General features: G+C 38.9%; 1 protein-coding gene across 1 annotated transcript in view; it reads left to right on the top strand.

Annotated features, from left to right (window-relative positions):
* Nucleotides 1-3,907: 3,907 nt before the first annotated feature.
* LOC309843468 (uncharacterized protein) overlaps nt 3,908-25,521 on the top strand; it is a gene marked incomplete at its 5' end in the record, with an annotated part of 44,836 nt that continues 23,222 nt past the window's right edge. The window contains 2 exons of the mRNA XM_082688982.1: nt 3,908-4,164; nt 10,485-11,312. Coding sequence (XP_082545108.1) covers nt 3,908-4,164; nt 10,485-11,312 — 1,085 coding nt within the window. The remainder of the gene's footprint in view (nt 4,165-10,484; nt 11,313-25,521) is intronic.

The following is a 25,521-nucleotide window of genomic DNA, read 5'->3' on the forward strand; positions in this document are numbered from 1 at the left end:
AACTCTAGAAATCTGATTGGGGTCTTATTTTTTTAAATCTCTACTTAACTCTTTGAATATACAGAATGTAACCACAATTGTTTTGATGTCCATTGCTAGTAATTATATTATCTGTGTCAATTTGGAGATAGTGCTGACCAATTGGTTATTCTATTGTAGGTTGTATTTTCCCATCTCTGTGCAGGTGTGGTATTCTTTGATTGCATGCATACTTTGTGATTTTATTTTGTTTGGTGCTGGATACTTTTAATTCTCATAAATCTTGAGTTTTGCTCAAGAGTAATGCTGTTATTGGAAACAGTCGATCTGTTCAGGTTTTGCTTTTATGGTTTGTTTGACAGATTGGGAGCAGTTCTGAGTCTAGAGCTAATTATTCCCTGCTAGTGAAGAAGACATTCTTGAGTAATCTACCCAGTATCTTATAAACTATGTAGTCAGGTTGGAGGGAACAGGCACTATTTCTGGCCCTTTATGTGCTCCAGGTATAGGTTGTCTTTATTCCTTCCAGATTCTTTCCTGGGCCTCGGGTAGTTTCCTTACAGCATGGGCTGATCAGGACTTCACTGAGCATTTTCACACCAGTACCACTACACATTGCCAGTTTTCTTTCTGTGTAGCTCTCTGCCCTTTTCCCCTCAACCTATCAATTCTAACTGCCCTAATGTCCCTGGACTTATACATCTGTCTCTTCAATTTGTAGTCTTAACTGGTCTTCACCTCAGCTTCCCTTCCATACGTTAGGGCCTGAAAACTCTCTCAAGTTAATATCCTGGGGCAAAAGTAGGTCTCTTCTCTTGTTTCTTGTCTTTCAAGAATCAATTTGTAATAAATTGTCCTTTATTACCTGGTATCCAGTGTCCTAAAAACCACTGTTTAATTTGTGTTGGTTTTGTTTTGTTGTTTGTTTTGGTTGTTACAGGTGGGAAGGCGAATTTAGACCCTGTAACCCCACCTGTGAGCTTTTATTAAGCAGAGGTAGCAGGAAGCACTCTGAATGGCTCCTCATCAATGTCTTTTCTTCTTTATTTATGATGAGAATGAGAAATTTGGCCTACACACACAAACATGCACACACACAGAAATACGCACACACACACACCCCAATTTTTTGTTTCTCAGATCTTTAAACACACACACACACACACACACACACACACACACGCAGATGGAGCAAACACTGATACCACAAACAACTTCCTTTTCCAGAAACAAGATAATTCCACTGGGGAACACTCCTTTATGTTGTGGTGTGCTAGCCCAAGCTTTATCCTGATAATTTACAAATCCAAATTTCTCCCATAGATGGGAAGTTATAGGCCAGATATAATATACAATTTACTGGGGAAATTGCAGTGAACGTAGAGGTAGGCCTGGCCCAAAGTCATTCAAATTCAATAGTATAATAGCAAGTAAGAGAGCCCTAACTTTCTGGCTCAATTTTATTGCACATCTTCACCCTCAATTCTTACCACCTACCTCAGTCATAAGACTTTTTACTGAAATACCCTATGGGGAAAAAAAATCCTTAAAAGAGGAGCACTATATAATATTAATAATTATAGTTGTATTATTATTACTGATTATACGTCCTTCAAAGAGGACCTCTAGCCCCCCAAAGAAAAGTTAACCAGGAGGTTACAAAATCATAGATGAGGAAATGAATCTAGCTGCCCTGAAGCAGTAAGTATCCTTTTTACCAGTCTGGGAGAGGCTGTGTGTCCACGAAGCTTAGCAGTACACTCATGTTAAGGACAGTACATCTCTCTGTCTTCCCAGCGAAAGTACCCTATTACTACTATCCGCTTCTCCTGTTTTACAATCTGCTTTGGTCAATATTTCCTTAAGCTAGGAAGAATGCTAACCAACACAGAGATGAGAAACTGCTCTTAGAAACCTGTTGACAATATGAGCTAAAAAAGACAAGTTTGGAAAGCTAGAATCAGTATTTTTAAAAATAATAATTTCTATTTTTTAAATAGCTATGGTTTGCTTGCCAGTGGTAATTTAATGATAACTAAGAATATCATATTAGGAATTATAATATGAAGGAGTCTACTGATTATGGGCTAGCCAGGATGCTCATAAAATTCTAACTCCTATTGCTACTAAAGGTAGTCTACGCAAGTACAGATCCAGAATATCGAGTCATATTATGATTGAAATATATGTTTCTACTAATATTCAATGATGTCTTAAAGGACATCAAAAGACAGCAACATATGATATTCAGATATAATGTATTAGTGTGTTTTTTAATACCTAATATAAGTAACAGAAGGAATTAATTTTATGAAGAAAGCCCATCTTGGTTAGGTAGTTCAATCACAACACTAAGCAGCAAGATTAGTCTCTCCAACGTAAATACTTAGTGAGACTCATTACTGCTGTTACAACAAACACTAACTTTCCCTGCAAGGTTTATTGATCTCTTAAAATAAGTTATGTTTCATGGCTGCATTTTTAAAAGTCCTCCCACATAGTCCTCATTTTTAAAAGTCCTTCCTCATAGTCTTCTTTAGAAAGCCAAACTCCATTTTTTTTTTAACAAGTTAAATTAATAAGAGGTGACATTTTTCCAAATAGGTTTGGTTTGATCAGTGATTTTGCTTCTCTTTTTCTCCCCTGGACATTTGCCAATGTTTACAGAAGTTCTGGTTGTCAAAACCAAAGGGGAGGGTGCTACTGGCATCTACCAGACAGATGCAAATATTCTACTAAACCTTTTACAAAGTACAGAACAGCCCCCTACAACAAAGAATTATCTAGTCCCAAATGTCAACAGAACTGAGATTAAGAAGTCATATGTTAGATATAATGCTACTAAACTTCACTATAAATTCCAATTGGGGAATACCTTTGCTGCAACTTTTAAAGTTACATTTGTTTTAAGAAAAAATAACTAGTCTTACTCACAGTTTTTAAATAACCTCTTGCATTTGCTTCGCATCTTATTGCTTCCAAAATTTTTTCATACGTTTTAATCTCATTTGTTTCTCCCTCTGATGAAGTCATCTTTTCCCTGTTATACTACCAAGGATGTGTTGTATAAGAGGAGGCCTGGGGTGGGGAGGGGGACTGTACCTGGGTGGCTCAGGTCATGATCCCAGGGTCCTGGGATCTAGCCCTGCATTGGGCTCCCTTGCTCAGCAAGGAGCATGTTTTTCCCTCATCCACTCTCCCTACTTGTGTTCTCTCTCTCTCTGTCAAATAAATAAATAAAATCATTAAAAAAAAAAAAAAGAAGATGAAGAAGAAGAAGAAGAAAAGGGTTAGGCAAGTAAGGTCACACACACAGATTCAAATTCTGGATGAAAAATCCATGCCCTTTTTTGCTATCTTACAGTTGTGACACTTGTTAAGAACAATATATAAAAATGAATTTAAAAATTTTAAAAAAGCAAATAAGTCATCAACATCCATGAGGGTATGACTCCAAAAGACAAATGTCATATGCTCTCAGGATGGTAGGTGGCAGAGAACAGGGAATGGGTTGGGTGTTTTGGGAGGTGGGAAGCAAGTATGGGAGATAAGAAGCAAAAAGAACAAAGACATTAGTCAAGCCATGGGGATAAGCACAGATAGATCCCTGAATTTAAAATGAACTACTCTGTGAAAATAATTTTTCCCTTATAAATAGGATAAAATCCTTATGAAAACATAAAATGGACAAAAGTGCTGAATCCGACCAGTAAAAGAGAAACCACATTCATTATTTCAAACGGAGAATTTGATACAAGGAATCTATTGTACAGGTGATGGAAAATGTGAGAATAATCTAGAGATTAGTAACCACAGAAAGCCACAACAGTTTTAAATGGGAAGGAGAGTGGAAACAGTATTGCCAGGGCTCAGGGCCTGTCCAGTAGGAGATGGAACCCGAGAGGATAAATAGTTGTTGCTGCGAACAATGCCTAACGCAGAAAGAGAGGGGGAGAAATACACTGGTTTCTCCCTTCTTCCCACCCTCCAGGCGTCTGACAGTGCTTCCAATTGGCCTAACTCAGCAGGAAGCCAGCTGACACAGGGCACAGGAAACAGCTGGGAGCTGGCTAAGATTGGGAGCACAGAAGAGCCAAGGGATGAATCTAAAGGAGACAAGCTTAGAGCCATCACATTGTCCTGTGGGCATTTTGCCAATGCAAGGACACCACAAGTTAGTTCAAGGCAATAAATGAATATTCCTGTACTAAACTGTTTTCCTGCAAGGCAAGAAAAACAGGTCTTAAGTCTATTCTGGACCCAACAAATAAGTAAACTAAAAATCAAACTCAGAAAAGGAATCTGACAGATGAAGCACTGAATAATTTTTCATAAATATTTAGACCTAAGTAGTGACAACTGAGAAAAATAAAAATACAGATAAAACCCTGCTATAATAGATGCTCAGAAAGGAAGTTTGGATTTTGTCACACCTATTTTGCACACAGTAGGCTCCATATTCAAAACAGAAGCAATTTCTGAGCTCTTGACAACATGAAAATAAAAACATTCATCACCTTTCATCTTAAATTTGTAGACTAGAGCAGAACACGATTTTTAAAAGGCTAGCCTAATTTTCTTTTTGGGGAAAAAAAAATACTCAGAAAGTAAACTAAAGAGGCAATAATGTATTACTGTAACGTCTCCCTTTTAACTGGTTCACAGTGTGTACTGAATGTGCATAATTAAATTTAAGAAGTAGCTTGAAATTGTAGAAACACTAGTATGAAACTAGAAATGATGAAAAGTAAAAGCCAAACTTCTAATTGTTATTTCAGCTAAGTAATGGTTAATATTTAAAAGAGATATTATCTAGGGTAATTCCTGGCACATTTGGTTTCTTGTGTATACTCTCAATCTGCAATAGCGAATGATCATTAAAACCTTCAGAAAAGTATACCAGTGATGCTGTTGTTAACTGAGGCATAAAAGTCCCCCTTTAGGGAAGGGGATACCTAAAGCAGATAAATATAAATAGGCACTGAAGTGAAAAAAAATGTAAAGTGTGATTTCTGGTAGCTCTCCTGCCTCAGACACAAGTGGGCCTTTCTGGTCAGTCCCAGCAGACAGGGTAAGACTGAAGCATCCAAAATACAGCACTGGACCTGTTTCTTTGAGTGGAAGAGCCACCAGACAGCTGGATGCAGCTGCAGGCTTATGAGAGTTCAGTGTGTAGAGAACATCATCATAGCTACAGGGTCAAGGAAACAAATGCCATAGTCCAAAGCTACAGTTTCCTAGGGGGGAGGAGGCTTTAAGATTGTAATGGCGGGCCTACAGTGGTAGAAGCACTGTGAAAGCAAATCTAGGGTCTTGTGATGCTGTGAAATCCCAGAGGCTATTTGGAATAAAGGGAGTGTCTATGTGAGCAGCGTGAATAAAAGGTGAGTGACCTAGGCAGGGAATCAAACAGAGAAGCCCAGTTATTAAAAACTAGAAAAGAAAAATATTTAATTGATGATAGGAGGTAGAGGGGAGGGCTTGAACCTGAATCCAGTGTGGAAGAGTTTATATCCTTCCCTCCCAGAGACATTTTTTAAATCCTTTTAGGGTTCAGGTTCTAACTAAAGGCACAACCCCTAGAGTCCTTATACTTTTCCAGGTTTTACCAAATGGAGAGCTGGAAAAGAAAAATATCTTGGCTCTAAAAGCTACAGAAAACTGTGAGGTGAAATTAATATATATTTTAAGAGGAAAATTATATGAATCTTTCATTTTGCATAACTGAACATTGTATTTTTCATGTGGGATATGACTGTATTTTTGAGTTTCACAGGATGTGGAATAAAGCCTCTAAAAGAATATCCAGATATTATGGCAGCCCTTTAGTTGGCCCTTCTTTAGCCTGGCGTAGTTCAGGCCGGGAAGGTCAAGAGTGTGTCAGAACTTTGGCAAGGATGGACAGGCAAGAAGAGGAAGGCAGAAACCCAAATCACCAAGACCAGATCGGGGTAGGGAGAAAAGGGAGGCTTGGGGGAGGGGTGTCTGAGACAGATGCAGAGGTTGGGCTTGACGGGGAGCTGGGAGGGGCAGTGCACTGTCCCCGGAGATGGCACAGCTTGGTTTCTAATTTTGGAAATGGCCATACCAGGATTTCCAAACTGGCAGGCAGGCTGGCAGCAAAGGGCTCTGAATAGTAGAGAGAACCATCTGGAAGCAGGTGGCCACTCAGTGTTATGGAGGGGTATGATGCAGAATCAGTAACACCTGGACAGTAGGGCTTAGTTTCTAAAGGGGGGAAGAGGCAGAAGGGAAGTAAGGACTTAGCCAGAGAACTGAGTCCTTCTAAAGGAGCAGAGAAGTGAAAATCAATGAGTCAAGGAACACTAGGGCACAGAGGTTCCAAGGCTCCCAGGTTCACTTAGTTTGATTGGCTCCTGGGCAACTCCAGGAACACTGCCAGAGCTCAACCAATGGACCTCCAGGACTTCTAGTCTGGGAGTCTGGAGCAGGGCCCAATTCTATATGCTTTGCCCTTGAGAAGAGGGGTACCTTAGTCTAAGTGAAACAGGGGGTCATCAGAGATTACTCTGGAAGCAGGGCCCCTTAATGTGCCCAGAGAAAATAGCTTTAGAGCTATTGTTCCTTGAATCAGGGTCAGAGGGGACTGAAGTGATCTCAATTTTCAGGGAGAAAGCTAGAGACAGGAACCACCCAGCAGGCTTCGCAGGGGCAGATGTTTAAATAAACTCTTTTAGCCAGAAATTGCCCTGATAGGCAGACGGGTGTGTCTCTCTGGGAGGGGACCAAAGACCCTGACCTGGAGACATTGTGATGACTGAGCAGAGATAAAAGAGGAGGAGACTGAGCAGCTGTACCTCTTCAGTCATTTGAGGCTGCTGCAGGGGCTGGTGACCTCTGGCTGGAGAGCACAGTGGAGAGCTCTAGGCTTCCACTGGGACGATCTCCAAGGTCCAGGATCAACCACAACTTCTCAGGTTACCTGACAGCAGAGCACGGCCAGGGCACCAGCAAAGGAGAAAGAGCTTAGCTGGCCAACCTGAAGAAGAGAGAGGTCATCAGGGACTACTAGATCATGGCAGTAGCAATCACTTGGATCCTGGCACACTAAAAGATTTCCAGCAACTGTAAGTGACCCCGATGAGAGTGAGTTCTCAGGGCATGCCTGGAGGGATGGTGTAGGGGCTTTGGATAATGTTGTCAAGGAGATCATTTTTGTTGTTTTTGTCCTATTACATTGTAAACAGGGAATTTGTAGATTAGAGTAACCAAGATTTTTTTCCAAGACAATTTATTGCTTAGGTAAAAGTTTGCTGTTTCCCATTCATTGTGTATTAGTGATCCAAAATCTAGGGATAGTTAATGTTTTAAGAGCCTCAAAAATGTTTCAAAACTGATTTAAATTAATATTTAATTCAATGGCTATAAAATTTAACAGTAAGCCAACTAGTGAACTGCAACTCAACACAACTCTTCACATGGTGATAGAACAAAAATAACAAAAATCACCTTTCTTGTAGTAGACCCCACAGATTATCCAAAGGACCAAAGCATTAAATACATGAGTACATACTTAATTTGAAACAAGAGTATCTTGAAATATTTGACATAAAGTGGCTAGGGACATGAAAATGAAGGTGCCAGAGGAGGACGTAAAGGACACAAAAATGATCCTGTTCTCAAGATTCTGGGTGGGCCCTATCTCAGTTTTCTGGGAATGTCTTTTGAATAAAAAGTACATCAAACTTGCTGGCTCTTTCTGGCTATAGGCATCACTACACAAAGGTTGTAGGTTCTTGATTCTAGAATTCTAAAGTTTTTGGATCCTTAATGAGTATCATATAATGCAAAAGTACTACAAAACTAGGAATTCACATGCAAGGTGAAAAGCCAGAGACCCAAGAAAGAAATGGAGGTATGGGAAAAGGAAATGAAATTACGTGTAAATAACTCACAAGTTATTAAAGAGTTTTAGTGTTTTCTTCCAAATAAAAGACCTAAAATTTATAACAGTGAAAAATAATTAGCAACCAAGTTGTTCTTTTCTTTCCACATAAATTACAAAACATAAATGTCAAATATTTGTCTGGCCACAAGTGTTAGTTTATGGAAGTAAAGCCTGAGTTTGGTTCCTTTGAAGAAAATTTAAGACGGAAAGGGATAATGGCTAGAAAACTATGAGGAACCCAGCTCACCAGGAGAGAAGAACTTGGTTGACATTGGGAAGGTTGGGTATGAGCAAAATGTCCAGGGAAGCAGAGTACTACACTTGGGATTCATGAAATATATCATGTTTACCAAAAAGCTTAATACCACTTTCTTGACTCTAAACAGAATAATGAATTTGGGAATTATTTGCAACTGCATGCTTTAGTTTTTGTTTTTAAGATTTTATTTATTTATTTGTCAGAGAAAACAAGCAGGGGGAGCAGCAAGCAGAGAGAGAAGCAGGTTTCCCACTGAGCAAGGATCCTGATGCAGCAGGACTTGATCCCAGGACCTGGGGATTATGATCTGAGCCAAAGGCAGATGCTTAACCAAATGAGCTGCTCAGGTGTCCCTGCTTTAGTTTTTTTGATAGCTAGAACTGGAAAATAATAGTACAAAACAGGTGATGGTATGGAAGGCAGTGGTGTGTCTATTGTGTGTACCCAGTCACGAAACGGGATCATTTGTGATTTTAACTTAGAAAAGAAAAATAAAATGCTGCAGTCACTAAAATACCAAAGTGGGACGCATGGTTGGTTCTTCAGATGAGCCTCATAGGGTTAGGTCAAGAAGATCCAAAGTCTAGTCCTCATCTGCGCTCATGACGCTCAGAGAACGACTCTTCTGATTTTTACTAACTGCCAACCTATTAATTACAATGAGTACAACTTTCAAGTCATCCACTGAGGAGTGTGAATGGTTTTCTACAGAAAACTAGCACTGGAGAGAAAAATGAGTATCAAAAGTTTCTTGGTGTTTAAGGAGTTAGAACACCTTGCATTGCTTTGAGCAATGCAAATCTGATAAATGACTAGTGGAAGAACACTATGCACAATACCAGTGATAAAGCTGTTACTTATTTAAATATTTATAAAAATCACTTATGGCAGTAATAAACCATAGCCTTTAACAGTTTAGTTTTCCAGTAGATATCCAGTAAGTTCAAAATCAAATCAACAAAGGTAGTTCTTTAGGGGATTGGTATAATAGCATCAAGCTTTAATCCAAGCTTATTGACCACTGTGTCATCTTTTACTTTGTCAAACCATAAGTTTTACTGGCATTAGTTATAAGCCATATTTACTCTTACTCTTTCCTATTACTTTATCAGTGGATAAAGTCACCAAAAAAAAAGAACGGCATGTCCCAACACTGCAGAGAGAGCAAACCTAGGGAAAGGACTTTATGAAAATACCCTGAGGAGCTATTTGACATTCTTGTGGTAGAACGACCTCCAACCAGAACCCAGTCAAGTGTCAAAGGTCACCCAAGTACCACTCATTCCTAATTCCCAATTGAAAAATCTACTTCAAAGATTTATTATAATGATTGTTTGGGTGTATTACATGTATCAGTGCCTAACAATGACTGATCAGTGAAAGAGAGGGTGTGATATAATTTAAGGGGTTGAAAGAAGTAAATGGGCTGGGCAGAAATCTTACACAATTTTCAGTGTTTCTGTCACAAAACATAAAGTTAACACAGACCTACCATGAGTATAGCAAATAATTTAACTGTTCATTGTGTTTGGAGAACACGAAATTTTGCACTAATATTTGCTTTCCCCACTCACAAGTCCCTAGCACACTAATGCTCACTTCCACTTTTGCTTTTTAACCCTTGACTAAGATAATTTTGAACTTTATGGTTATGGTGATCTTACCTTTTTTTTTCCTGCTACTCTTTGGCACTGGTTGTATCCCTCGCATGTTTTGTGTGTTACATCGTGAATAACACAAAGTAATATTAATTTGAAGTGAAGGAGATCTGCTTTCCTGGTATTCAAACTCCATTCACCCTTGAATGAATTACTTACTATTTCTGATCCTTAGCTCCTTTATCTGTAAGATGGGAATCATTCCTACCATGAAACTGTAAAGTTGCTGAGAGGATTTTAAAATATCATCCAAGTTCGTGCTTACAGTGCTCTCGATACAGAGTAAAATAGTATTTTTCTCCCACCTCTCCTTTTCTTGGAAAAGCAGGTAAACAGTGGACTGATGCGCAGTTTTTTAAAAAGTTAAAGGAATTGGGGGGGGGGGGGCTGTCTTTAAATGATATTCGTGCCTGCACTGTCCCTTAAAACTCTTTAAATGAGTGCATTCTCGGCAGCTAGAGCAAGTTTTCGCTCACGAGTGCTGAAACAATGTTCTGTAGGAGGTCACCTTTCTTTGAACTCCATGAGGAAGTCTCCTCATGTCTTAAGACGTTTGCTTAGATACAGCATTATTTACCGACGTTTAGTCATGGGATGCCACCTGTTCTTCCTTTGGCAAGCAAGCTCAGTCGCCTTTAGGCGGACCCCTTCCTTCCTAGGCCTGAGACTTCCACTGCAGGCTCGCCTGCAGCCAAAAACCGTTCCACTGTGGCATTTCATTTGCCGACCTGGAGTTGTCTTCATTTCTCCCTGGAGACTGTATATTGCTGTTTTCGTTTTCGCACTTCACAGAGTTAGGAGCTCGCAACAGGGGCTCGGTAAAAGTTGCACCTTGGCTTTCCAGTCTGGTGCAGCACCAAGGAAATCGTACCGAGAAACGGTGGCCGCCTATAGCACCTACGTCTATCCATTTAAGAGGCGTTATCAGAGGACTTTTTAGGCAAGGAAAGTTTTACGCTGGTCGAAGGGAGGTCCCGCAAGACGAGGGAACCCCTGGTCCCCTCCAAGGGTGCCCCTGCTGCGGGCGCGCACAGCCCAGGGCCCACCGCCTGGCGCAAGCCGCGGCAGCAGCGGCTGCGGCGGCGGCTCCCAAAACCCGGCGGTGGATCCCGGCCGGCCCGGAAGTGCCCGGTGAGGGAGGGAGGAAGAACCTTGCGAGCCCACGCCGCCGCCGCGCGCACGCGCCCTCGCTGGCTGGGGCTGGGGCTGGAGTCGCAACTCGGAAGCCGGAGCCCGGACGGGCCCGGGGCGGGGAAGGGGGGGCTGCGCGGGGGCGGGAGCAGCGGAGGCAGCCGCCCCTGGCGGCGGGTTTGTTTATCCCCGGGAAGAAGTTTAGGAGCGGGAGACAGGGAAGGAAGGCGGGCCGGGGAGGAGGGATGCGGCTCGGTGGAGGCGGCCGCCACAGGGACTCGCCGCCATCACCTCCGCCGCCGCGGCCGCCGCAGCCGCCGCCTCAGCGGGAGAGAAGTCGCTGCCGGGACTGCCCGCCGCCGCCCCGCACGCCCGGGTAGGTGCCCCTCCCCCTCTGAAGTCCCCGCCGCACCTTGGTTGCTTGCTCTTCCAACTCCCAGCCCTTTCAGCTCGCTTGCGCTGGAGCGGGGCGGCCTCCTGCTCACCCACGGCACCCCCATTCCTCCTGGCTCCAGACCCCCTGTTCCGGCGGCGTGCCTTCCCTTTCTCAGGGCTGCTTTTCGCCCCCGCCCCTCAGCCCCACCCGCTACCCCCCCCCCCCAGGCCTTCCCTTCCCAGTCTTGGCTTGCTCCTGGCGCCCCCCCCCCTTATCGATTTCCCAGCCTCCGCCTACCAGGATCCCCAAGACTTTCCTCCACGAACCTCGCCCCTTTTCCTTCGCCAGTCTCGCTCCTTTATACCTACGTATCTCCACGCCCGCCCCTTTATACCTGGTCTGTTTTCTTCCCCTCTTGGAGTAGTGCCCAAAGATGGAAGCCCCTTTGCCCGTCTTCTCCCCCCCGCTCCCCAGCGTCCCCATCACCTCTCATCCCAAACGTGTGAAGTTATCCCTATGAGCCCATGTTAGCGTGAATTCTCTGCTCTCCAGCTAGACCACTCAGTGTTTACTGCGGTGTTCAGGCCCTCAGCCTACTTCCCTACCTCCAAGCACACCTTGCCCTCTCACAAATTCTGTCACGTTCACAAGGGAACATCAGACTAGCTCTGAGGTTCAGGGTTCCAATGTTCACTTTCCTCTTTTATTCCCTTGCGTTATCTTTTCCCCCGACTCCTCTTTCTTTGGAGTCCCTGTGTACTGAGTAAAGGGGAGAGGATGGTCGAGTTTTCTTCCTCAGGGCAGTAGATCCAGTAGAATTAAGATTACCTTTTACTTATCTCAACTTTTGACCTCTTTTTCTGTGAATTGTGTCATTCAGCCATACTTTTGAGGCTGTTGCTGCTTTGTCTATATTTGAATGATCCTGGGCCTAGATTATTCCATTATAATACTTGTCTTCGCAGTTTTTCCTGATAGCTGAAACCACTGTTTCTTAGGAAATTTAAGTAATAAAAGGTTTATACCTTGGAAAATTATATCTCTGCTGCCGTAATGGGAAAGCTGGAATATTTCAAATTATCATCCTGTTATTCTTAGGAGAAATGGTGCCTAGTGGTTAAGAGCTCAGATGTAGCTGAACTGCCAGGATCTAAACCCCTGCTTTGCCACCTACCAGCTCTGGCCTTGGGCAAGTTATTTAATCTCTATGCCTCAGTATTCTTACACATCTAAAAGGGGATAGTGGTATTCTTGATAAGATGGTGGTGATAATTGTATAACTTATTGCAGGTAAAATACAACAGTTCCAGGCACCTGGTAAGCATTCAGCAAATGTTCTTTATTGTCATCTCTTAGCTTGACTTCTCTTGTCTATTGGTGGGTGAATTTTGAGGAGGGAAGGTGGGAATGGAAGGCTGCTTTTTGCTCTTTTTCATTTAATACCTTTTTTGATGTAGTTATGATTCATATTTTGTTACTGTATAAATTAATTCCTTCTGGTGTGAAAAGTACAGAGTTTTAGCTCCTTGTTTGAGGGTAAGTTACTAGGCTACAAGCAAGTCAGTCCCAGCTTCAGGTGTCCTTAAAATGTTACATTTGTTTTGAGAATAGATGAAATACAAAGCAAATTTACAGTAGTGGAAAATGACGGTTTTACTGGTAAGTAAAACTGATTGTTCATACTTACTATTTCTTTATGTTGAATTGGTACTCAAGAACCTGGCTTCACTCAAAAGACTTGTGGCTTTTCTCTCTTAACATATTATGTATGTATGTATGTTTGTTTGTTTGTTTGTTTGTTTTTGAAAGATTTTATATATTTACCTGACAGAGATCACAAGTAGGCAGAGAGGCGGGGGGGGGGGGGGGGGGGCGGAGTAGGCTCCCTGCTGAGTAGAGAGCCCAATGTGGGGCTGGATCCCAGGACCCTGACATCGTGACACCAGCCGAAGACAGAGGCTTTAACCCACTGAGCCACCCAGGTACCCCAACATATCATGTTTATTAATACAGCCATGCCTTGATGTTTCCCAGATTTTACTCACTCTTTAAAACCCTGACAGTTTTTGTCATATTTGCTTACATCCTGTGCATTATTTTCTTGATTTTTTTTTTATAACAACTCAGTTAAAACCCAAATAGGTGCTGTTGGTATTGTTATAAATAGTGCCATATGCGCTATCTAAATAAAGATGTTGCCCATGTATAGCTTAAAATCATATTTTATGTCATCAGTGGAATGTACTCCAAACTTTGAGTGACAGTGACTTTGCCTATGCTAGTCTCACCTAAAATAACCTCTGCTCTTTTCCCCACATACCCAGGTTCTACCTATCTTTCACATAGTTTCTGCCAACACTGGTTTCTTTGTCTCTTGGTTTTCCTGCTGTCTGTATGCAGCATTTTTTGGCTTTGAGTAATATAAGCCCATTCAAGAAAAATGACTCCCTTAGAATAAGACTTCAGAAGTTTATAGGAACTTTGAAGGGGTGGAATGAAATGGACACTTAGCATCTTCTTTGTGCTAAGCACTCTTGCTTTGGTTTTGTACATATTCATCCTTTCTAAAAATATTTAATGAGCACTTACTTCGTGCCAGGCATTGAGGATATGCAAGAGCAGTCCTTCTGAATCAAGAGTTCTAGTGAGTATCAAGCCCTAATGCTCTAGGGCATACAGGGTATGTAATGAATTGACTCCTCTCCTATGTATCTAAAATGGTACTAGCTATGTACCTTGAGAGAGAGAACTGAGGAAATAATCACTTAAGTCAGTTTCTGTAGGGTTTAATTTCTCACAGAACCCTGGCTGAGAAAAGCCCCATCAGAGAATAATAACAGACTCTGCTTTTTTGTAAGTTATTTAATGTGGCACTGACAGAAAATAAGCAAGAAGGCAGATAAAATTACTTTATAAGAGACTGGTAATATTGAGGATGATGATAATCACTAACATTTACAAAACACTGTGCCAGGCACTGCTTAAAATAATTTAATATCTTCTTTAATCCTTATAACAGTCCTTTGAAGACTTTATTGTATCTCAGTTTCAAGATAAGGAAACTAAGAAATTATTTAACAGCCACAAAATCACACAGCTTTGTAAGCAGTGGAACTAGATGATATTGTTGAAGTCTATTACCTTTTGTTGCCTCTCAGATCTTTTAGTTCCTTGTTGGTTACTTTAGACAAAGTTCTTTACCTTTTGGGGGAAGAAAGAAAAAATAATTTCGACAGTGAGGTTTTCCTGTCTTTTTAGGTGGTTTAGGGAAGTAAAGGAGATATAACTTTTGTAAAGCAAGGGGTGCATAGACTTATCCAAGTCTTATACATGACTAGATACTGAAGGCATTTGCATTTTTGTGGTCCTGCTCACCATTATGTTTCCTGACATAGGTTTATTCACTTACCAAAAATTTATTGAATGACGGATAATGTGCCAGGCACTGTTCTAGGCTCTGATGATGTATGTTAATGGAAGGAATGTACCTGTATTTATGGAGGCAAAAGCTATTGGGATAAAGAAGCTAAACAGCTAATTACAAAAATAATAATTACAATTGTGATTACTGCCACAAAGGAAAATTATTTTAAGCATTGAAAGCCCACTAATGTTAACAGGGAATGCTTCTCTGAAGAAATGACTTTTAGGCTAAATCTGAAGGATTAACTGAAGTTACCCTAGTGGTGTTGGTAGTTTCAGCTTTCTAGAACTGAAAATCCTGTCCGTGCTGGACCTTAGCATATGAAGCTGGTTGACGCAAAATGACGCCAGAGCAGATCACAATGGTCTATCATTGTTAAACATTTTGTATTTAAATTCTGGCAATGGGAAGCTACTGGATAATGTTAAAAACCTGAATAAGTTACTTAAATTTTTACTTTAAAAATATCACTTGACTGCTCTGCAGAGGACACACTGGAGAAAGGCAAGTGTAAAGGCAGGGAAACCAGTTAGGCCAGTCCTTCTCAAACTTAATGTGGAGAAGGACCAGTTTAGGTTGGTTTGGTTTGGTTTGGTTTCTAATCTGTACTGGTACCTTAGTGACACAATAAAATGGACGTTGTGGCAGTTGTCAAATTGCTATAAAAATTTCTAAATACGTCTTTCAGTTTCTGTATTTGCCTTGTCTCAGACCAGTAACAGTAGTTCATGGATGACTATTGGTCTACAGAACACACCTTTGAGTAGAATTGAGTTCAGCTATTATAGTAAGTTGGGCAGGAGACGATGGAATGTTAGTCCAGGATGGCAGAAATAGAAAGTAGCTGGATTGGGGGAAAGTTAAATTGATAGGATTTGGTGATGAGTTAGAGTAGTGGGTCTAGAGAGAGGAGAAGGCAGGTTTCTGGGGTTGGTGGTTCTTGTTGGTAACACAGGGAATAATACTAGGGAGAGGAGCAGTTTTTTGTTTGTTAGTTTTGGGAAGTGAAGAGAGTATTGATCATAATTCAGCTTGAAATCTTCATTATATGGCTTACAGTTGATATCTTACTGTGGGAGCTGGTGAGTGGGATTTCCCAGAGAGATGGTAAAGGAATATAATAATCCCCTGTGAATTTTCAGCATTTAAACATTGGGAAAAAGAAATGAAGCAAAGGAGACTGAGAAGGTGTAACCAGAGTTGGGAAGAAACTTTCCTTGACATCGCTGAAGCCAAGGCAATAGACTGAAAAAGGAGTGGGTAATCAACTATTTCAACTATGTTGAATGAAGCTGAGAACTCAATTCAGTTGGCAACTAAAAAGTACTCTTTGGATTGAGCAACATGAAGGGAATTTAATTTTATTATTTGTTTATTTATGGGGGCAGGGGCAGAAAGAGAGAGAATTTTTTTTTTTAAGATTTTATTTATTTGATAGAGACGCAGCGACAGAGGGAACACAAGCAGGGGGAGTGGGAGAGGGAGAAGCAGGCTTCCCATCAAGCAGGAAGTCCAACGTGGGGCTCGATCTCAGGACCCTGGAATCATGACCTGAGCCGAAGGCAGCTGCTCAACCACAGCCACCCAGGCACCCCCAGAGAGAGAGAAAATCTTAAGCAGGCTCCATCTCACAACCCTGAGATCATGAGCTGAAATCAGGAGTTGGATACTTACTCTAATGAGCTACCCACAACATCAAAATTTTTTATTTCTTAATAAATAGTCTGTCCATAAACTAGTTGGTGATGAATTTTGTTTTAACCTGCCAAAGCAAAAATCCTAAATTTAGGATAAAATTATCATATCTATAGTATGAGCCATCTTCATTCCTCAGTTTAGACCTCATGTTAGACCCATGTTTCTATTTATCACCATGTAGATGTTCTACAAGCATCTTAAATTCTACAACTCACGCATCAGAACATATTCAAACAGTGTTTTTTAAGGTGTTTAATACTAAACTTGTAGAAATGTGATTAGACTTAAGAGACTAGGGTCATTGGACAGTTAAATATTGTTACAGTGTAATTAGTATTGTCACTGAAGCGTATTCAGGTTGCCTTGGAAGCACAGATAAGGCATTAGGGAAGACTTGAGTAAGTGTCTGAAAGGTGGAGAGGTGGAGAGGGCAGTCCAGTGTAGTTAGTGGTAGAGGAGTTTAAAGAAATGATAAAGGCTACTAAAGAGGTGATACAAAATACAGGTATTTTGAAAGCATGCAATGGCAAGGAATTGGGACACTAGCATGTGCATGATAGTTTGGAGAGGTTAGTGTGCCATTCAAAAGGTTTTCTCTTCAACTTATGTACCTCTTTCTGTTTGCCGTTTTGATTAATATCACTACCCATGTAAAGGCACCAAGCTTGGAGATACCTACTGAATATTTTCAAAAGTTAAAGATAACTATGTTATCAAAAGTTAAAGATAACTATGTTGTAGCATTTATCGTTCAAGGTGATAATTTATTTTTATTGGTTGGCTTTATATTTCATACATTAACACCCATACTTACAGAATCATTAAGTAATTTATAGCATAATTTAAAAATATTGGTTATGCCTTGGGTTTTTTTTTTTTTAAGATTTTATTTTATTTATTTGCTAGAAAGAGAAATAGCACAAGCAGGGGAGTAACAGACAGAGGGAGAAAGAACCAGGCTTCCCACTGGGCAAGGAACCAAATGTGAGACTCATCCCAGGTCCCTGGGATCATGACCTGAACTGAAGGCAGATGTTTAACCGACTGAGCCACCCAGGCATCCCTGCTTTGGTGATTTTTTAACGGGAGAAATTTAATACATATAACTTTTTTCAAACTTGGAGAGTTGAAAATGAAGGCCTTGGTAAGGATTGCTAAGAGTTTACTACCAAACCTCAGGCTATGGTTAATGATGGTGTTTTTGGACAATGAAGAATAAGAAGAGGCCCCTGATACTAAACACTATTTTAGATAGTTGTCTAAATGTTCCTAGATTTACCCTCTTGCACCGTAGTAGAAAGAACACAGTTCATCTGCTGGGATTACTCTCTGAAGAATACTATAGTTGGCAAAACCTTAATTGGCACAATCAAAGGCTCATAGAAAATAGTGTGTTAAAAGGGAAAATTAAGTTAAATGCATTTTAAACTTTTAAAATAGTAAAGGTTATAAAATTGATCTGCCTTAAAATAAAGGAGGAATGGGTTTTATCAAAATTTGCTTCTGAGTTCAGTGAGTTACTGTGGAAATGTTGTTATTCTGATCTGCTAAGGTAGTTTCCCTTAAATTTTGTACTAGAAAATTGTAACTCTTAATTGTTTTTTAATATCTTTTGCTTTTGCCTTCTCCCTGGTTTTTAGTTCCTTAAATCTTGCTGAATTCTTGTGTAACAACTGTATATTTTTCATATGTTACCACGGTTCTTAGAGGCATACTTTTTCAGGCCTCTTTTTTATATACATATGTAGAGCTCTGATGTTTTCAGACTTGCCTACATGTTCTAAAGGAGGACAGAATAATTACTAGCATTATATTTTGAATTGTGCTCTGTAACTACTATATATGAAACAAAACTTTACATAGATAAAAGATAGCAGATTAAAAAGAATTATCAGCAGATAGAAAATTGTGTTACCTCAAACCATGATTGGGATAGGTTGTTTATACACTGAGAACAAACGTATGATGGAAATAATACATTTATACAATATGAACATGCTTACAAAATACTCCTTTGAACTTGTTGTATTTGCTTTCATTCTTAATTGGATATGAGAATAAATAAAATTAGGAATGACAATTTAAAAAGAGGTACTTTACACTCCTATTGAGTAATGCGATATCTCAAGGGTTGTGGTATGATGCTTTTAAAATACTACTTGAGATATATTAGCAAAGAAGAAACCACTGTTTCCTGTCTGGATATGTTTTTTGAAGCAAATTTAACAATTTTTTTATTGTGTATAAATGGATTTGTACTTCTCCCACCACCCTGTTCCCCCAAGGTAAATTAAGTGACTTTAAGGTAAAGAGTGCAGTTGATACAAGGTGGTTTTTTTCAGTTGTAATTTGGATACGATTTTTGGTGTTTTGGTGGGAAATTCCCCTAAAGGTAAATAGTTTTCATCCTATAAAATCGAAAACAAACACACAAAAAATCATTGAATATAAATTCATTCTGAAATCATCAAGGCAGATGTCAACACAAGATGCTATCAAATACTTAAATTAATTGAATTTGTGTTAGTTAAAATTTTTGGTGGCAATTCTTAGGATCAGTTTAAACCTTTTTTTAGTTATTCAGCATGGAGGTTGAGCTTCAAGTTTAATATGTCCAGTTTTGTTAGAGCTCGAGTGGGCACACAGCTAAGCAGATTGGTCATTTCTGATTGCATTCAAAGTGTATTTTTTATTATGATGATCATCATTTACTTATTTATTTATTTATAGAGAACACGAGCTGGGGAGAGAAAAAGAGAGTCTTAAGCAGGCTCCATGCCCAGTGTGGAGCATGTCGCAGGCCTCGCTCAATCCCATGACACTGAGATCTTGACCTGAGCCAGAATCCAGTCAGACACTTAACCTACTGAGTCACCCAGATGCCCCTAAACTGTATTTTTAAAACTTGAAATTTTTTTTTTATGTGAGCATTTTATCCGTGGCATTTGAGAACTGGCTTGAAGCAAGTGGTATTTGGGAGTATCCTAATTCATGCTTTATTCTTGATGATTTTAATTTTTCTCAGATGTCTTATTTTTACTGTTGTTTTGTCTGTCTGCTTCCTCCCATAGCATATCCCTTATCAAAGAAAATTTCCTCACCAAGTTATATAATGAAACCAGTATTTCTTCCTCACAAAGGATATAACCTGGTCTTTCTACATATATAACATTTGCACATGGTCTGAGAAACTGACAGTACTGTAAAGGTATTTTCATAGAATTTTCTTATAGATTATCATGGTTTAAAGGGAAGAACTTCCCTGTAAAACACTTGCACTGTATTTTTTATATTTTACTATCTTAGGTATAGATAATAGCATAATTTTTTGAAATGTACTTGCCTTCAATTACTGGATGCATCATTATACATGTACCCCAAAGAGAGAAAATAGTATCATTTACAAATATAAAATGCCATCAATTTTAACCCATATTTTTTAACCCACTGAGCCACCCAGGTGCCCCTAAAATGCCATCAGTTTTAGAAATGTTAAAATATGAGAGAAAACGGGCATCTTAGAATTCATGAAATGTGGCATTAATGTACCTCATCTTATGGTTATCACCCAAATTCCTCAAAATAACTAACGTCCCAACATGAAGTGAAATTATATCCTGCTTTATCTTAAAGCTTTCTGAATTCTAAAATTCTGCTTTACTTCAGAGCTCTTTAAGCAGCATAGCACAGAAATTAAGAGCATGTAACCAGACTGCTATTTATTTAATAGCTTTGTGAATTTAAGCAGTTAGCATCTTTGTCTCAACATTCTCATCTGTGAAATGGAAATGGTAATAGTATTTACCTTGAGTGTTTGTTTTATAAGAACCAAATGAGTTATATTTACATTTAGAGTTGTGCTTTATACATAATTAAATGTTTTGTGTAAATATTATTTCTGATTTAGGATATATAAGTATATATAGGATATATAAGTAAATGATGTGTTTAAAAGGGAGGGACAAGGGGCCTTATCAAATGGGTCATTGGTATTTTGGGCACCCAGTGAAGATTAAATTATTTTGTTGATTTGTCTTCTTTTTTTTTTTTTTTCCTATGTCTTTTAACTAAATGTGAGATTGCAGTCTTGACAGCTTTGATAACAAAGTTGCATTTTTATTTTCATGAAAATAATACTATGTAAAGATTCAGCTGAAATTTGCTTTTTTTCATCTGTATTAAAATACAGTTAGAGTTTGACATACTATGACGGATGTCTTGAAAATAGCTTGTGATACACTTATGATTCCTGTTAACCTTATAAGGAATTCATTCAGATATTTTTAAAGAGTTTCAAATTAAAGAACAATGTTTTAATTTTAGTTTAAAACATCATACTTTGACATTGTGAAATACATGGGGGAAAATAATGAGGCAGTTTTTGTGTATTTTGATCGTATATTTTATATGTTCATAATTTTGTTGGTTCATTGGATATTTAAAAATATTGTCATATGCTTTAATAGTAAAAGTAGATTAAGACCTTCCTTTGTACTTCTGGATTTTTTCCTCATTCTCACTTTTGCTTTATTTTCCTTTTTTCTGTTCTATTTTGAGCTCACATCATTCATTTATTCCGTAAGTGGTTATTGACCCAACTACTAAAGATCAGGTTCTGTGTTTACACCATTGTATTGGAAATAGCCCTTAACCTGAAAGCCTCATTATTTGGGATATAATACTGTCTACTCATTGAGTGCTTAAGCACAGTGCTGCAAATTGTATATGCACTCTTTGTTTTAATCCTTATAACTAACCTGCTAGGGCAGGTTATTACTTGTCAAGTGTTTCTTCTAAGTGATTGGCAGAAGAGTGAACTCTGCTGATGGAAGGAAGGTGAAGGTCTGAATGGTCAGGGTTATGGTGGAGGCAGAGCTTTAGTGGTAAAATTTTTTTTCAAAAATTTTTAGTGTTTTCTTCTGGAAAGGATTTGGCTCTTGCATTCTATAACCTTAATACAACCTTCTTTGTTTTCATATAAAAATGGTTTTAAATTAGCATGAGAGAAGAATCAAAAAGTGTTCTCTCCCAATTTTAGACTAGAAGGAGCATGGCACTGGGAACATGATTTTATTACAGACATCTAGGCATCAAGCTGCTTATTTATTTATTAATTTTTTTTAGGTAAACTTTTTATTGACATTTAATATTTAAAGACATACATACTACATCATATAGCAAATACACCCTTGTGTCTGGCTTCTGACACAAAACATTTCTATTTTTTCTTATTTAGTTATTTATTTATTTACTTATTTATTTTTGAGAGAGAGAAAGTGTGGGTGTATGTGCAGGGGATGGTGGGAGAGGAAGGGAGAATCTTAAGCAGGCCTCACGCCCAGTGTGAAGCCAGATGCAGGACTCAGTCCCACTGCCCTGAGATCATGACCTGAACTGAAATCAAGAGTCAGATGCTTAACCAACTGAGCCACCCAGGTGCCCCCCAAAACATTTATTTTTATATGATCCATTCATGTAGTGTGTAGCAGCAGCTTATTCATTCTCACTGTGTAAAATTGTTTCAGTTTAGCTATATACCGTAAATTACCCACTCTACTGTTAATGAACATTTAGGTTGTTTCCAGTTTTGAGCTACAGCGAATAGTGCTCCTGTAGAATATTCTTGTGTATGTAGTATACATTTTTGTAGTATATGTTCCTTGTAGTGCAACTGTTGGGTCATGGTATGTGCTTGTATTCAGTTTTAGTATGTATTACTCTGTTTTCCAAAGTGGTTGTATCAGTTTATACTTTCATCAGTAGTGAATGAGAATTCCATTTGTCCCAGACTCTGCAACATTTGCTTGATATTGTCTCGTTTATTTCGCCATTCTGGTGGGTGTAAAGTGGTACTGCATTGTGGATAGGCTAGGTTTTCAAAATAAACGTGATTTCCTTCCCCACTAATACCCACATACCCTCCCACATGTGCACCAAGGAAAAGTGGAATAGAGACATGTTTATTTTCACAAAACCCATCAGATGATTCTGGCTGCATTGTCAGTTGATAAGATGCAGGAATATAAAGCAAATTTAAGTATAGTTTAGGGAAAATGAGCAAAATGAGCATGTCATGAAAATGATAGTTTCATTGTATAGTTCACTGACTTTCTGACAGATGGCGCATTTCTGCCTAACTGTTGCTAAATGTGGGAAGGTTTTAAGATTTTGCAAGCTGGTGAAAAGTTTTGTAGTCTAGTTTATTGAGTGTGTCTGTGACATTGGCTCAAAGCTTTCATTACACAATGCTGGCATGCACTTGCTCTTAACTTGATTTCTACCCAGACTGCAGGTTGTGTAGGTTCATTTCTTTTGTGAGGTTCTGCTACCTCTTAAATAAGGGAAACGCTGTGTACGCAGCAGGATTTACTCAGTTTTCAGATTTTGAATGTTGAGAAAATTTTACCATATGCCCACAACATGCTGTGTGCTGTTTTATATTTAATTTCTTGTTATATATGGAGTTTTTTCTTGTGTCAACAGAAGGTAGTGTTGCTAATATATTTTTTGTCATCATATTGTATAGTGAAAACCAGGGAATGCAAAAAATGTTCCTACCTGTGAATCCTTTTCAGTGTTAGGATTGTGGTTATTCCTTATTCTTCAATGAATGTAGACCTTAGAATTGATGTAGGGAAGTGCCATTCCTGTCTTTTATTCTTAATTAGTTGTTGACTTCTGCTATTAAAACACACATATAAATTCACAACTACAGATAAGATAGTTTAACCTTTTTAACATTCTCGTAAGCTTTTTCATAGCTAATATTTTTATAGCTTATGATAAATACTTGTACTCTACATATTCTTAAATTGTTACTGATTATTGCTAGTCAAAAGAATCTTGGAATTATTAGCTCATGAGAAGAGCTGAGATGGCATTCATGTCCTTTAAAGTGTTCCCATGAGGTATTAAAACGATTTAGTTTATTCTGCAAAGCATTTCCTTATGAGAGAGGTAGGGCTGGTAGGTGATGGCAATAACCTCCTTTTATTAAGTCCAGTTCGACCAAGTGCTACATCACTTCAGAAAAGACTGGCTTAAAATTTAGGATCTCCTAACACATTGTTCTTCATGGATCATTTTGCTTTATTTCTTTCTCTTTCCCTTTTGATTTATTTTTCTTTCTTTTCCTTCTTTTATTCCTGTAAACTAAGCAGCTATGTGAAATGTTCTTCTTCAAGAAAATATTTTTAAGGAAAATAAAGTCATTTTAATGGTGATGTACATGCAGGGTATAATGATGTAGACATATAAATACAAGTATTTATCAACAGCTGCTCTACCCAGGAACGGTATTTTGCAGAAGTAAGAAATGAAGTCAGACATAAAAATATTAGCTATGAAAACACATATGAGAATGTTAAAAAGGTTGAACTATCTTATCTGCAGTTATGAATTCATATGTGTTTTAGTAGCAGAAGTCAACAACTAATTAAGAATAAAAGGTACAGGAATGAATGGCACTTCCCTACATGAATTCTAAGGTCTACATTCTACATATAGACTACCACCCTTTATCCTAAAGCATACTATTTTGCCAGTTTTTTCCCAGAGATTTTAATAACTGAAAGGTCCAGTAAATGTAGTTTCTCTTATCTTTTTCAAGGATGATGGTTTATCCTGCTTTTACTTAAGATAGTACTAATTTTAATTTACGTCTTGTGTCCCAGCATCCTGGTCTTATTCAGCATTTGTAATGTTTAATTTTTAATAAAATACTATTAATAGTTGAATTAAAATAAGCCTGGGTTGGTTTGGCAGATTTTTACTTCCAGCTGCTGCCACGGTCTAGTGTAGTGGTATGTGAGATACATGTGTAGTAATGAGTTCTGTCTTGAACAGGTGGTAAAATCTGGAATCAACTAAGTATACCTCTCTTTTTCTAACCCTTCTAAGATACAGTGCAACCAACACCTTCCTTTAATTACCGTCTCAGGATGGGGATTTCCATGATTAGAAGTGGGCTGGGATGCAAATGACTAGGAGCAACAAACTCCTTTTGGTCTCAGGTGATTTTAAGAGATAGGTGTGGTGCCACTGCCCTTATTGACTGCTTTAGGAACCATTTCTTCCGTGTCGGGTGCTAGAGGTTGAAGTCACAAGGAGGGCAATAGATAGTGGGAAATTACAGGTCATGTGAGCCAATATAGTGACTGAGTAGTCCTACAATGGAGTGTGTAGAACAGCAGTATTTAATAAAGCTTTGTGCAATGGTGACAGTGTTCTATAATCTCCACTTTCCATTTTGGTAGCCACCAGCTGCTTGTGTCTATAGAACACTTAAAATGAGTCTAGTACAACTGAGGAGCTGAACTTCTAATTTAATTTAATTTAATTTGTTTTATTATTTAGTAAGATCTATTTTGCAACAAACCCTTTTGACAATAGTTAAAAATAGAAATATGTACTTAATGAAAGCATCCACTTAAGAAACCACTCTTCTGCTTATAAAGATTTTTCACATGCTCAGAAACCTAAATAAAGGAGCAGACCTTGGGTAGTTAGGTTGACGAGGAGTAGAGAGGGTTTTCAGAATGGTTGTAGTAGAAGAGAAAGGGAATGAAATGTGAAGTGAAGCATGCTTGCTAGAGAGTGTTTGGAGTGAGGCATTGTGGGTTTTGAGTTTGATAAAGAAGGAGATTAGCCCAGAATGGGCATAATGACTTAAGAATGGAGAGGGCTCAATGAAGTATTGTGAATAAGTATTGGGGGATTAAATTGGTGACAGATGGGAATAAATTCTCTTAAGAAACTGATATACTGAGGCTTAACTTTCATAGTTGACTTAAGCTATTTTAGGTAATAAGTTCCAAGTCAGGATCTTTGAAAAAGATTGCTAAAATTTCAAGTGGGTGAAATCATTCAGGAAGGTGAAGGAGTTCTGATGCTGGTAGATTGGAAATCAACAGCAGTGCAGTCATCCAGTGTGATAGCAGGAACTGCGAAGAAGACATGGAGACAGGTGTTGATATCTTCCACTGTAAAGGAGCCTATCTGGAAGAAAGGTGAGAAGAGGAGAGAAGGGAGAGGAGGGTAAGAGAATATAACATTGGAATCAGCAGTTGCCATACAGTTTTGGCAGAA

The sequence above is a fragment of the Mustela nivalis genome (genome assembly GCF_964662115.1).
Source record: "Mustela nivalis genome assembly, chromosome: 11".
Classification (NCBI taxonomy): Eukaryota; Metazoa; Chordata; class Mammalia; order Carnivora; family Mustelidae; genus Mustela; species Mustela nivalis.